At 53.3% G+C, this 15,105-nt stretch overlaps 1 protein-coding gene across 1 annotated transcript in view; it reads left to right on the top strand.

Annotated features, from left to right (window-relative positions):
- LOC144503882 (fibronectin-like) overlaps positions 1-15,105 on the top strand; it is a 153,952-nt gene that overhangs the window by 79,598 nt on the left and 59,249 nt on the right. The window contains exons 24-25 of the mRNA XM_078228909.1: positions 1,008-1,199; positions 14,088-14,302. Coding sequence (XP_078085035.1) covers positions 1,008-1,199; positions 14,088-14,302 — 407 coding nt within the window. The remainder of the gene's footprint in view (positions 1-1,007; positions 1,200-14,087; positions 14,303-15,105) is intronic.

Here is a 15,105-nt window from a genome sequence, read left to right as displayed (position 1 = left end):
TTCACCCCTCCCCCCACCTGGGGTCCTCTATGCTCCCACCATCCCACTCGACTCTAGCCAATTCTCACCACTTACCAGCGTCAACGGACTGTTGCCGTCAAACTGGTGCCATGGTTAGAGACACTCAAACTCTCGGAATTATTGTACTTTACCAAGTTACCACAAAATTACATCAGGCAACAAACCAAGTAACGGTAACCTCTGTCTTTACTTCATTCTACACAAAGTATTTAAAAGGTATCAAAGCTTCATGAAATATCCCATCTCACGACTTGGACTTAGAGATACTACCCACAGCAGGGTGAACCGATCAGTTTCCCTCCTGTTGAGCTTTGTTCCGATGTCTCCGAGTCTCAGACCAGGGGTCTTGCTGCTTCTTTTCCAGTGTGGTTGATCCTGGGTTATTGTTCTGAATCTTCAGTCCTTATACAGATATTGTTGACACTGATCATGTTTCCAGTCACGTATTCACAGGACAGGCCCTAATCAATCCACTGTCGTTTTGGTCACGCGTGCCAGAGTCGTGCCTCCGTCAGGAAGTCGTAATTCTCTCAGGAACACAACGCACAAGGGACCTGTGTTCAGTTACTGCCTTGTTAAGGCATAGCAACCCCTGTTTATTCCATGGTTGCACCTCCTGTTCTTTGCTGCTGCCACAGCCCTTTTTAACCATCAAGCTTCGCTGGTGCCTTTACGAATACCCATCAGGCTACAGGACCCCCACAGCAGAGGGTGGGCAGCTTTTAGTTGCCTTCCCCAGTCATGAGCTACTGCTGCGTTCTCACGGAAGGGTACTTACTGCTGGACGAACGTTCCACAGAGCGCAAGTTCAAGTCCCACCAAGGCGACTTGAACTCAGGTTTGGCACTAGGAAGGGTAGGGTGGGCATGAAAGCTACCTAATTGTGACTGGGCTCCTGCTTTTTGAAGGTTTTTTTTTGGTGTAGCCCAAGAGGATTGTGCTTCCCATTTTAACAGCAGTGTGTGTGTGTGCATGTGTCTGTTCAGATATCACCGGCTATCGGGTGACCTCTGTCCCAAGAAAAGGTGAAAGTGGCAGCACGCTGGAGGAATTTATCGAGCCTGGCCAGACCTACTGGACCCCCGAGAAGCTGACACCCGGCATCGAGTACAACATCAGCATTTACACCATCAAGAATGGCAAAGAAAGTCGTCCTGTAACCACGGTGATAACTCGAGGTAATTGAGAGCAAGTGGGCGGCCATGACGGTTTGGCAGCCATGATGGTTGTTGTGTCTTTTTTTTTCCCAAAACAAAAAATCCTAAGAATAAGGACCGAGACTGAGACACACCAAGAATGGGCAACGGGGAGCCTTGACCTTAGCTTCTGAAGCTTCACACTTGCTTGCTCTCAACGCCACAGTCAAAGCACTTTTATTTTCCACGCTTCTTAAAATGCAAATCCAACTCCACAAAATGGCTTCTATTAAAGAGAGCTACACTCCTTTAATTTGCTTCAATTTAAAAAAAAATCAAATCTACTGCAGTGCTCTCTGCCTTTTGCTATCTTTGATTGTTCAGTAATCGAAAGCTTTACGTTACTGGTTGCAAAGGTGATATGAGAAAGGTTCTGTGAGTTTATATCCGTATTTCCAACAGAACAGGGGAATATATATATTTTTTTGTAGGAAGAGGCCATCAGGAAGTCAGATAGAAAAGGCAAGTGTGTTGACTCTCAGCCCTGACTCTCAAGCAAAGACCCAGGGCTTGAGTTCGGAGCGACTATGAGTCAGGTGACCTCCAAGCACTTTAGTTAACGCCCGTGGCAACCAGAGGCAAAATGGCCGACCTTCTCCCGTCATGTGGCTACTCTTGCTGGGTTAAAGTTTATAGTTTATTTATTGGTGTCACAAGCAAACCCACATTATCACCTCAATGAAGTTATTGTGAAAATCCCCCAGTCACCACATTCCGCCGCCTGTTCGGGTACACTGAGGGAGAATATTTGCATGGCCAATGCACCTAACTGGAACATTTTTCGGACTGTGGGAGGAAACCAGGGGAAACCCATGCAGACACAGAGAGAATGTGCAGACTCCGCACAGGCAGTGCCCCAAGCCAGGAATCAAACCCGGGTCCCTGGCGCTGTGAGGCAGCTAACTGTAATGACTTCAATCAGGCCATTGAAGTTGCCCTATTGGAATATGAACTCCCTGATTAAGGAGTCCATCCTGACTGTCTGCCCCTCTACCGCAGCTATATTCGCGGCCAGGTGTCCCTGGAGAGGGAGCATGCGGTGTCCACGGGCACGGTTGACACCTTCCATGCCCGCTGAGCACCGCAGGGGTTGGGGTGTATTATCGACCCCGATAATCACCTTTTGGTTTGACGTTTTAAGTTTCCTTTCGACTTTGTTTTTGGTTTGGGCTGTTCCCCCCTTCCTTTTGGGGAGCCGCCCCTTTTACTTTGTCCCTAAGTTAATTTGAGTTCGTTTACTTGATTGGTGTCGAAAGAAATACCCTGAGGTGAGGAGGCAGGGACTGGATGAGAGAAACAAAATGGCCTCCCAGCACCTAGAACTGACTGTTGCCAAGGTGACCAGCATTGTTGGAGCTGCAGCCCAAAGGCCTTCAGGCAAAGGGGGAAGGATACAAGCACTAAATTTATAAACAGGAAGATTGATACTTCTGAAATAGAACACCCACTGTCAGATATTTTGCATAATAATGAGGGCTTTTCTGTCAGGGAAGCCATAACATATCACCTTTTGAATGCTTGCAACTTTTGCAGTTAAATCACTTGAGAACGAAATGGTGCTGTTCCGTTTTTACTTTTCTTTTTTTTTGCATCTTTAACGCTGCCTTGTTGCCCTTTGACTAACTAGAAATCCCCCAACTCACTGACCTCACCTTCGTTGACGTAAGCGACACTACCATTGGCCTGAGATGGACGCCGCTTAACTATTCGGCCATTACTGGCTACCGCATCACGGTCATAGCAGCGGGGGAATCCGTTCCCATTTTCGAAGACTTTGTCAGCTCGTCGACCGGATACTATACAGTGCGAGGCTTGGAACCTGGGATAGATTACGACATCAGTGTTATCACCCTGGTAGAGGGGGGAGAGAGTGTCGCGACCACTCGGAAGCAGCAAACCGGTGAATTTTCTTCCAGCACGTTTCCTTCCCTCCCTCCTTGATACCCCCGATCCTCCTCCCACCCAGCGCTACACGCAGCCTCCCCTCAGTGAGCCCTCGCCAACCTGTGGCCTAGTCAGCGCATGCTGTGCAGTCTCGTCTTTCTCTGTCTCTCCCCCCCCCCCCAACCCCTTGCTCCAGGTGTGCATGAGTTTGACCCTGTGGTTGATATCAGTTGGGGTTTGCATGCTGGGAATGGTACCCATGATGGCAGTGGGAAAATGAAGAGGGCTTAACTTTGAACACCGGAGCTAGGGGGCAAAGTCAGGAAGCGGTTCCTCAATGAAAGGCTAGTGGACCATCTGAAACTTTCTTCCCAATGCTAGATTTATGTTGAAAAGTTTAATAACTTGTGTCAACCAAAATTGATGGACGTGCAGTTATGGATGTGGGTGGTGTAGGTATTAATAAGAACATAAGAACTAGGAGCAGGAGTAGGCCATCTGGCCCCTCGAGCCTGCTCCACCATTCAATAAGACCATGGCTGATCTTTTTGCGCACTCAGCTCCACTTACCCGCCCACTCACCATAACCCTTAATTCCTTTACTGTTCAAAAATTTATCTATCCTTGCCTTAAAAACATTCAATGAGGCAGCCTCAACTGCTTCACTGGGCAGGGAATTCCACAGATTCACAACCCTTTGTGTGAAGAAGTTCCTCCTCAACTCAGTCCTAAATCTGCTTCCCCTTATTTTGAGGCCATGCCCCCTAGTTCTAGTTTCACCCACCAATGGAAGCAACTACTCTGCTTCTATCTTATCTATCCCCTTCATAATCTTATGTGTTTCTATAGGATCTCCTCTCATTCTTCTGAATTTCAATGAGTATAGCCCCAGTCTACTCAGACTCTCCTCATACGCCAACCCTCTCAACTCCAGAATCAACCGAGTGAATCTCCTCTGCACTCCCTCCAGTGCCAGTATATCCTTTCTCAAGTAAGGAGACCAAAACTGTACACAGTACTCCAGGTGTGGCCTCACCAGCATCATAATCTCACTGTTTTTAAACTCCATCTTTCTAGCAATGAAGGACAAAATTCCATTTGCCTTCTTAATTACCTGCTGCACCTGCAAACCAACTCCTTGTGATTCCTGCACAAGGACACCCAGGTCCCTCTGCACAGCAGCATGCTGCAATTTTTTACCATTTAAATAATAGTCCATTTTGCTGTTATTCCTACCAAAATGGATGACCTCACATTTACCAATATTGTACTCCATCTGGAGACCCTCGCCCACTCACTTAGATTGTCTATATCCCTTTGCAGACTTTCAGCGTCCTCTGCATACTTTGCTCTTCCACCCATCTTCGTGTCATCTGAGAATTTTGACACACTGCACTTGGTCCCCAGCTCCAAATCATCGACGTAATTCGTAAACAATTGCGGTCCCAACACTGATCCCTGAGACACACCACTAGTCACTGATCGCCAACCAGAAAAACACCCATTTACCCACACTCTTTGCTTTCTGTTAACCAATCCTCTACCCATGCCAATACATTACCCGTAACATTTATCTTATGTAGCAGCCTTTGGTGCGGCGCCTTGTCAAATGCCTTCTGGAAATCCAGATACACCCACATATTGATGTGGGTAGTGCAGGTATGGATTTGGGTAGTGTAGGTATTCATGTGGGTGGTGTAGGTGTTGATGTGGGTGGTGTGGGTGTTGATGTGGGCGGTGCGGGTGTTGATGTGGGCGGTGCGGGTGTTGATGTGGGCGGTGCGGGTGTTGATGTGGGCGATGCAGGTGTTGATGTGGGCGGTGTTGATGTGGGCGGTGTGGGTGTTGATGTGGGCGGTGCGGGTGTTGATGTGGGCGGTGCGGGTGTTGATGTGGGCGATGCGGGTGTTGATGTGGGCGATGCGGGTGTTGATGTGGGCGGTGCGGGTGTTGATGTGGGCGATGCGGGTGTTGATGTGGGCGGTGCGGGTGTTGATGTGGGCGATGCGGGTGTTGATGTGGGCGGTGCGGGTGTTGATGTGGGCGGTGCGGGTGTTGATGTGGGCGATGCGGGTGTTGATGTGGGCGGTGCGGGTGTTGATGTGGGCGGTGCGGGTGTTGATGTGGGCAGTGTGGGTGTTGATGCGGGTGTTGATGTGGGCAGTGCGGGTGTTGATGTGGGTGCTGTTGATGTGGGCGGTGTTGATGTGGGTGGTGTTGATGTGGGCGGTGCAGGTGTTGATGTGGGCGGTGTTGATGTGGGCGGTGCGGGTGTTGATGTGGGTGTTGATGTGGGCGGTGCGGGTGTTGATGTGGGCGGTGCGGGTGTTGATGTGGGCGGTGCGGGTGTTGATGTGGGTGGTGTTGATGTGGGTGTTGATGTGGGCGGTGCGGGTGTTGATGTGGGCGGTGCGGGTGTTGATGTGGGCGGTGCGGGTGTTGATGTGGGCGGTGTGGGTGTTGAAGGGGGAAGGGGTCATGAAAAGAGAGTATAGGGAATGAGGGAGACAGCTGAGAAGGAGGAAAGCAAAGGTAGTAATCTCAGGATTGCTGCCTGTGCCACGGGAGGGTGAGGGCAGGAATGGAGTGAGGTGGAGGATGAATGTGTGGCTGAGGGACTGGTGCAGGGGGCAGGGATTCAGGTTCCTGGACCATTGGGACCTCTTTAGGGGCAGGATGGCACTTGAATCCCAGGGGGACCAATATCCTGGCGGGAAGGTTGGCTAAGGCTACTGGGGAGAGTTTAAACTAGATAGGTTGGGGGGAGGGGATCGAGACGAGGTGACTGGGAGCGAGGAAGTTAGCTCGCAAACAGAGAAGGGTTATAGACGGTGCAAGAGGGAGGATGCACGGGGGATAGAGAAGGGGAGAGCTCAGACCGAAGGATTGAGATGTGTTTACTTTAATGCCAGGAGTATAGTGAATAAAGGGGATGAGCTCAGAGCATGGATCGATGCCTGGAAGTGTGATGTGGTGGCCATTACGGAGACTTGGATGCCTCAGGGACAGGACTGGATACTACAGGTGCCGGGATTCAGATGTTTCAGGAAGGACAGGGAGGGAGGCAAGAGAGGGGGTGGAGTGGCACTGTTGATCAGGGATAGTGTCACAGCTGTAGAGAAGGTGTATGCTGTGGAGGGATTGTCTACAGAGTCTCTGTGGGTGGAAGTTTGGAGTGGGAAGGGGTCGATCACTTTGCTGGGAGTTTTCTATAGGCAGCCCAATAGTGACAGGGAGGTGGAGGAGCAGATAGGGAAACAGATCCTGGAGAGTTGCAATAATAGCAGAGTTGTTGTGATGGGAGATTTTAATTTCCCAAACATAGATTGGAATATCCCTAGGGTAAGGGGATTGGATGGGGAGGAGTTCGTTAGGTGTGTTCAGGAGGGTTTCCTGACACAGCATGTGGACAAGCCTACAAGAGGAGAGGCTGTACTTGATCTGATACTGACCAATGAGCCTGGACAGGTGTCAGATCTCTCAGTGGGAGAGCATCTTGGGGATAGCGATCATAACTCTATCTCCTTTATGCTTGCATTGGAAAAAGAGAGGATCAGGCAAGCTAGGAAAGCGTTTATATGGAGTAAGGGGAAATATGAAGACATATGGCAGCAAATTAGAGGAGTAAATTGGAAGGAGGTATTCTCGGGGAAATCTACTGAAGAGAGGTGGCAGTTTTTCAAGGAATGTCTGTCTAGGGTTCTACAGGACAATGTTCCGAGCAGACGGAGGAGTTGGTAGGTTAAAGGAACCGTGGTGCACAAAAACTGTGCGGGACCTAGTCGAGAAGAAAAGGAAAGCGTACAAAAGGTTCAGAGAGCTTGGTGAAGATAGGGATCTAGATGAGTATACGGCTTGTAGGAAAGGACTAAAGAAGGAAATTAGGAGAGCCAGAAGGGGTCACGAGAAGGCCTTGGCAGGTAGGATTAAGGAGAACCCTAAGGCATTCTATAAATATGTGAAGAGTAAAAGGATGAGACGTGAAGGAATAGGGCCTATAAAAGGTGAAGGCGGGAAAATCTGTACGGAACCAGTAGAAATGGCAGAGGTGCTTATTGAGTATTTTGCCTCGGTTTTCACAGAGGAGAAGGACCTGGGTGGATGTACTGTGGGCTTGCGGTGGACTGAAAAGATTGAGTATGTGGACTTTAACAAAGAGGTTGTGCTGGAATCTTTGAATGGCATCAAGATAGATAAGTCGCCGGGACCGGATGGGATGTACCCCAGGTTACTGTGGGAAGCGAGGGAAGAGATTGCAGAGCCTCTGGCGATGATCTTTGCGTCGTCGATGGAGACGGGTGAGGTGCCGGAGGATTGGAGGATTGCGGATGTGTTTCCTATTTTCAAGAAGGGGAATAGGGATAGCCCAGGAAATTACCGACCGGTGAGTCTAACCTCAGTGGTTGGTAAGCTGATGGAGAAGATCCTGAGGGACAAGATTTATGAGCATTTAGAGAGGTTTAGTATGCTCAAGAATACTCAGCATGGCTTTGTCAAAGGCAGATCGTGCCTTACGAACCTGGTGGAGTTCTTCAAAAATGTGACTAAACACATTGACGAAGGGAAAGCGGTAGATGCGGTTTATATGGATTTTAGCAAGGCGTTCGATAAGGACCCCCATGCAAGGCTTCTCGAAAAAGTGAGAGGGCATGGGATCCAAGGGGCTGCTGCCCTGTGGATCCAGAACTGGCTTGCCCAAAGGAGGCAGAGAGTGTGTATAGATGGGTCTTTTTCTAATTGGAGGTCGGTCACCAGTGGTGTGCCCCAGGGATCTGTTCTGGGACCCTTGCTGTTTGTCATTTTCATAAATGACCTGGATGAGGAGGTGGAGGGATGGGTTGGTAAGTTTGCCGACGACACAAAGGTTGGTGGGGTTGTGGATAGTCTGGAGGGATGTCAGAAGTTACAGAGGGACATAGATAGGATGCAAGACTGGGCAGAGAAGTGGCAGATGGACTTCAACCCAGATAAATGCGTAGTGGTCCATTTTGGCAGGTCAAATCGGATGAAGGAGTACAATATAAAGGGAAAGACTCTTAGTACGGTAGAGGATCAGAAGGACCTTAGGGTCCAGGTCCATAGGACTGTAAAATCGGCCCCGCAGGTGGAGGAGGTGGTTTAGAAGGCGTATGGTGTGCTGGCCTTTATCAATCGAGGGATTGAGTTTAGGAGTCCGGGGATAATGATGCAGCTATATAAGACCCTCGTCAGACCCCACTTGGAGTACTGTGTTCAGTTCTGGTCGCCTCATTACAGGAAGGATGTGGAAAAGATTGAAAGGGCGCAGAGGAGGTTTACAAGGATGTTGCCTGTATTGAGTGGCATGCCTTATGAAGATAGGCTGAGGGAGCTCGGTCTTTTCTCCTTGGAGAGACGTAGGATGAGAGGAGACCTAATAGAGGTGTATAAGATGTTGAGAGGCATAGATCGGGTGGACTCTCAGAGGCTTTTTCCCAGGGTGGAAATGGCTGCTACGAGAGGACACAGGTTTAAGGTGCTGGGGGGTAGGTACAGGGGAGATGTTAGGGGGGCGTTTTTCACACAGAGGGTGGTGGGCGAGTGGAATCGGCTGCCGTCAGTGGTGGTGGAGGCAAACTCAATAGGGTCTTTTAAGAGACTCCTGGATGAGTACATGGGACTTAATAGGATGGAGGGTTATAGGTAGGCCTAAAAGGTAGGGATATGTTCGGCACAACTTGTGGGGCCGAAGGGCCTGTTTTGTGTTGTAGTTTTCTATGTTTCTATGACGTGGGCGGTGCGGGTGTTGATGTGGGCGATGCGGGTGTTGATGTGGGCGATGCGGGTGTTGATGTGGGCGATGCGGGTGTTGATGTGGGCGATGCGGGTGTTGATGTGGGCGGTGTGGGTGTTGATGTGGGCAATGCGGGTGTTGATGTGGGCGGTGCGGGTGTTGATGTGGGCGGTGCGGGTGTTGATGTGGGCGATGCGGGTGTTGATGTGGGCGGTGCGGGTGTTGATGTGGGCGGTGCGGGTGTTGATGTGGGCGGTGCGGGTGTTGATGTGGGCGGTGCAGGTGTTGATGTTGGCGGTGCGGGTGTTGATGTGGGCGATGCGGGTGTTGATGTGGGCGGTGCGGGTGTTGATGTGGGCGGTGCGGGTGTTGATGTGGGCGGTGCGGGTGTTGATGTGGGCGGTGCGGGTGTTGATGTGGGCGATGCAGGTGTTGATGTGGGCGGTGCGGGTGTTGATGTAGGTGGTGCGGGTGTTGATGTGGGCGATGCGGGTGTTGATGTGGGCAGTGCAGGTGTTGATGTGGGCGGTGCGGGTGTTGATGTAGGTGGTGCGGGTGTTGATGTGGGCGGTGCGGGTGTTGATGTGGGTGTTGATGTGGGCGGTGTGGGTGTTGATGTGGGCAGTGTGGCTGTTGATGTGGGCGGTGCGGGTGTTGATGTGGGTGTTGATGTGGGCGGTGCGGGTGTTGATGTGGGTGGTGCGGGTGTTAATGTGGGCGGTGCGGGTGTTGATGTGGGCGGTGCGGGTGTTAATGTGGGCGGTGCAGGTGTTGATGTGGGCGGTGCGGGTGTTGATGTGGGCGTTGCGGGTGTTGATGTGGGGGGTGTTGATGTGGGTGTTGATGTGGGCGGTGTGGGTGTTGATGTGGGGGGTGCGGGTGTTGATGTGGGCGGTGCGGGTGTTAATGTGGGCGGTGCGGATGTTAATGTGGGCGGTGCGGGTGTTGATGTGGGCGGTGCGGATGTTAATGTGGGCGGTGCGGGTGTTGATGTGGGCGGTGCGGATGTTAATGTGGGCGGTGCGGGTGTTGATGTGGGCGGTGCGGGTGTTGATGTGGGCGGTGCGGGTGTTGATGTGGGCGGTGCGGATGTTAATGTGGGCGGTGCGGGTGTTGATGTGGGCGGTGCGGGTGTTGATGTGGGCGGTGCGGGTGTTGATGTGGGCGGTGCGGGTGTTAATGTGGGCGGTGCGGGTGTTGATGTGGGCGGTGCGGGTGTTAATGTGGGCGGTGCGGGTGTTAATGTGGGCGGTGCGGGTGTTAATGTGGGCGGTGCGGATGTTAATGTGGGCGGTGCGGATGTTAATGTGGGCGGTGCGGGTGTTGATGTGGGCGGTGTGGGTGTTGATGTGGGCGGTGTGGGTGTTGATGTGGGCGGTGCGGGTGTTGATGTGGGGGGTGCGGGTGTTGATGTGGGCGGTGCGGATGTTAATGTGGGCGGTGTGGGTGTTGATGTGGGCGGTGTGGGTGTTGATGTGGGCGGTGTGGGTGTTGATGTGGGCGGTGCGGGTGTTGATGTGGGCGGTGCGGGTGTTGATGTGGGCGGTGCGGGTGTTGATGTGGGCAGTGCGGGTGTTGATGTGGGCGGTGCGGATGTTAATGTGGGCGGTGCGGGTGTTGATGTGGGCGGTGCGGGTGTTGATGTGGGCGGTGCGGGTGTTGATGTGGGGGGTGCGGGTGTTGATGTGGGTGTTGATGTGGGCGGAGCGGGTGTTGATGTGGGCGGTGCGGGTGTTGATGTGGGGGGGGGGGGGTTGATGTGGGTGTTGATGTGGGCGGTGCGGGTGTTGATGTGGGCGGAGCGGGTGTTGATGTGGGCGGTGCGGGTGTTGATGTGGGGGGTGCGGGTGTTGATGTGGGTGTTGATGTGGGCGGTGCGGGTGTTGATGTGGGCGATGCGGGTGTTGATGTGGGTGTTGATGTGGGTGGTGCGGGTGTTGATGTGGGCGGTGCGGGTGTTGATGTGGGCGGTGCGGGTGTTGATGTGGGTGGTGCGGGTGTTGATGTGGGCGGTGCGGGTGTTGATGTGGGCGGTGCGGGTGTTGATGTGGGTGTTGATGTGGGTGGTGCGGGTGTTGATGTGGGCGATGCGGGTGTTGATGTGGGCGGTGTTGATGTGGGCGGTGCGGGTGTTGATGTGGGCGGTGCGGGTGTTGATGTGGGCGGTGCGGGTGTTGATGTGGGCGGTGCGGGTGTTGATGTGGGGGGTGCGGGTGTTGATGTGGGCGGTGCGGGTGTTGATGTGGGCGGTGCGGGTGTTGATGTGGGCGGTGCGGGTGTTGATGTGGGCGGTGCGGGTGTTGATGTGGGTTTTGATGTGGGCGGTGCGGGTGTTGATGTGGGCGGTGCGGGTGTTGATGTGGGCGGTGCGGGTGTTGATGTGGGCGGTGCGGGTGTTGATGTGGGTGTTGATGTGGGCGGTGCGGGTGTTGATGTGGGTGTTGATGTGGGCGGTGCGGGTGTTGATGTGGGCGGTGCGGGTGTTGATGTGGGCGGTGCGGGTGTTAATGTGGGCGGTGCGGGTGTTGATGTGGGCGGTGTGGGTGTTGATGTGGGCGGTGTGGGTGTTGATGTGGGCGGTGCGGGTGTTGATGTGGGCGGTGCGGGTGTTGATGTGGGCGGTGCGGGTGTTGATGTGGGCGGTGCGGGTGTTGATGTGGGCGGTGCGGATGTTAATGTGGGCGGTGCGGGTGTTGATGTGGGCGGTGCGGGTGTTGATGTGGGTGTTGATGTGGGCGGTGCGGGTGTTGATGTGGGCGGTGCGGGTGTTGATGTGGGTGTTGATGTGGGCGGTGCGGGTGTTGATGTGGGCGGTGCGGGTGTTGATGTGGGGGGTGCGGGTGTTGATGTGGGTGTTGATGTGGGCGGTGCGGGTGTTGATGTGGGCGATGCGGGTGTTGATGTGGGCGGTGCGGGTGTTGATGTGGGGGGTGCGGGTGTTGATGTGGGTGTTGATGTGGGCGGTGCGGGTGTTGATGTGGGCGATGCGGGTGTTGATGTGGGCGGTGCGGGTGTTGATGTGGGGGGTGCGGGTGTTGATGTGGGTGTTGATGTGGGCGGAGCGGGTGTTGATGTGGGCGGTGCGGGTGTTGATGTGGGGGGTGCGGGTGTTGATGTGGGTGTTGATGTGGGCGGTGCGGGTGTTGATGTGGGCGATGCGGGTGTTGATGTGGGTGTTGATGTGGGTGGTGCGGGTGTTGATGTGGGCGGTGCGGGTGTTGATGTGGGCGGTGCGGGTGTTGATGTGGGCGGTGCGGGTGTTGATGTGGGCGGTGCGGGTGTTGATGTGGGCGGTGCGGGTGTTGATGTGGGTGTTGATGTGGGTGGTGCGGGTGTTGATGTGGGCGATGCGGGTGTTGATGTGGGCGGTGTGGGTGTTGATGTGGGGGGTGCGGGTGTTGATGTGGGCGGTGCGGGTGTTGATGTGGGCGGTGCGGGTGTTGATGTGGGCGGTGCGGGTGTTGATGTGGGCGGTGCGGGTGTTGATGTGGGCGGTGCGGGTGTTGATGTGGGGGGTGCGGGTGTTGATGTGGGCGGTGCGGGTGTTGATGTGGGCGGTGCGGGTGTTGATGTGGGCGGTGCGGGTGTTGATGTGGGTTTTGATGTGGGCGGTGCGGGTGTTGATGTGGGCGGTGCGGGTGTTGATGTGGGCGGTGCGGGTGTTGATGTGGGTGGTGCGGGTGTTGATGTGGGCGGTGCGGGTGTTGATGTGGGTGTTGATGTGGGCGGTGCGGGTGTTGATGTGGGTGTTGATGTGGGCGGTGCGGGTGTTGATGTGGGCGGTGCGGGTGTTGATGAGGGCGGTGCGGGTGTGATGTGTTGTAGGTATTGGTCTGGGTGTTGTCGGTATTGATGGGGACGCAATGAAGGTGGGTAAATGGGAGTTTGGCTCCAGTGCCCCAGTGATCTAATTGAATTGTGCCGCCGTTGAGATGGGCTGAATGGTCTCCTCCTGTTGCTTTTCACCAAAAGCTGTTGAAAATTTTTAACTGCTGTTTATCATCTGGTATCTAAAGAAGCTTCCCAATTCCCTGGTGACTCTCCAGCTGACAGCCCACTCACCCTCCCATGTCAGGAGGTTTGTGGGTTCACGTCCCACCCTGGAGAGGTGAGCACCGGGTTGGGGTGCTGCACCGTTTGAGGATGTCACCTTGCGGGTGAGACTTTGAACCACGTCCTCATCTTGGCTTCTTCGGGGGGGTGTTTATTCCAGAGGGGAACAGAGGAGCTTCTCCAGTATCTCGGGGCAATAATTATCCCTCGACCATCATCACCGAAACAAAAATAGATCATCATTTTTCTTTATTAATTTGTGGGACATGGGCATCACTGACTGGCCAGCATTTATTGCCCATCCCTAGATGCCCGAGGGCAGTTGAGAGTCAACCACATTGCTGTGGCTCTGGAGTCACATGTAGGCCAGACCAGGTCAGGATGGGAAATTTCTTTCCCTAAAGTGAACCAGATGGGTTTTTCCGATAACGGTTTCATGGTCATCAGTAGATTCTTAATTCCAGATTTATTTTTATTGAATTCAAATTCCACCATCTGCCGTGGCGGGATTCGAACCCGGATCCCCAGAACATTAGCTGAGTTTCTGGATTAATGGTCTAGCAATAATACCACTCGGCCATTGCCTATTGTGTTTTGTGGGATCCTGCTGTGCTCAAATTGGCTGAGAGGTTTCCAGCGTTGACTAGGTTTCCCAATGGGGTCTAGTTGGGGTGAGGATGTCCTGAGGTGATGAAGGGTTCTATATCAAGGCAGGTTCTGCCCCACAGTGTGAGGTAGATTGCAGTAGGATTGGCTTCTTACTTCTGTCGGAATGGTGGGACCTTCCTGCAGGACAACCGATGCTAAATCTTGCCTTCCCTGTTCATCTGGATAGTGAGGGGGCGGGGGAGCCCACTCCACGTGATGAGGGGCTGTGAACTCCGGGATGGTGAAGAGGTTGATGACAGGCCCCGATCTCCTCTTGGAAACCGTGCGGGGTATTGAGCAAGGAAAGAGCCCCCCGCCCCGGGACCTGTCACCCCAGCTTCAAGTCCAGGAGAGGGTTGATAGTGAGCGTGCCCAGTGTTTAGAAGTTAGTGCGTGCATGCGTGTGTGTGCATGCAACCCTGACCGTCCTCCCTCCAACGCATGGGGCCCGTGTGTGTGTATGTGCTCACCCACCTCGTCACTCCCCCCACCCAGAGCTGACAATGACCAATGTCTTTCCCTTTCCCCCGCAGCGGTCCCACCTCCCACCAGGCTGCGCTTCAACCACATCGGAGCCGACACCATGAGGATCAGCTGGTCCCCACCCACATCTGTCGACGTAAGCAACTTCCTGGTGAGCTACAGCCCGGTGACAGACGAAACCGAGAGTGCCGACCTCACCATCGCACCCACCAGCAGCATGGTCATCCTAACAAGTAAGAGTGGCTTTGGAGAGACATGCCTGTGTGTGTGTGTACATACATATGTGTGTGTGTACATACGTGTGTGTGTACGTACATGTGTGTGTGCACATACGCGTGTACATACGTGTGTGTGTGTACATACGTGTGTGTGTACATACGTGTGTGTACATACGTGTGTGTGTACATACATGTGTGTGTACATACGCGTGCGTGTCTACATATGCGTGTGTGTGTGTACATACGTGTGTGTGTGTGTACGTACCTGTGTGTGTACGTACGTGTGTGTACGTACGTGTGTGTGCGTGTGTACGTACGTGTGTGTGTACATACGTGTGTGTACGTACGTGTGTGTGCGTGTGTACGTACGTGAGTGTGTGTACGTACGTGTGTGTGTGTGTACGTACGTGTGTGTGTGTGTACGTACGTACGTGTGTGTGTACGTACGTACGTGTGTGTGTGTGTACGTACGTACGTGTGTGTGTGTGTACGTACATACGTGTGTGTGTGTGTACGTACGTACGTGTGTGTGTGTGTACGTACATACGTGTGTGTGTGTGTACGTACGTACGTGTGTGTGTGTGTACGTACGTACGTGTGTGTGTGTGTACGTACATACGTGTGTGTGTGTGTACGTACGTGTGTGTGTGTGTGTGTGTGTGTGTGTACGTACGTGTGTGTGTGTGTACGTACGTACGTGTGTGTGTGTGTACGTACGTACGTGTGTGTGTGTGTACGTACATACGTGTGTGTGTGTGTACGTACATACGTGTGTGTGTGTGTACGTACGTACGTGTGTGTGTGTGTGTACGTACGTGTGTGTGTACGTACGTGTGTGTGTGTGTACGTA

Source organism: Mustelus asterias, chromosome 14, assembly GCF_964213995.1.
Source record: "Mustelus asterias chromosome 14, sMusAst1.hap1.1, whole genome shotgun sequence".
NCBI classification, from domain to species: domain Eukaryota; kingdom Metazoa; phylum Chordata; class Chondrichthyes; order Carcharhiniformes; family Triakidae; genus Mustelus; species Mustelus asterias.
The sequence above is the reverse complement of the archived record's forward strand: the minus strand, read 5'-3'. Positions and strand labels throughout refer to the sequence as shown.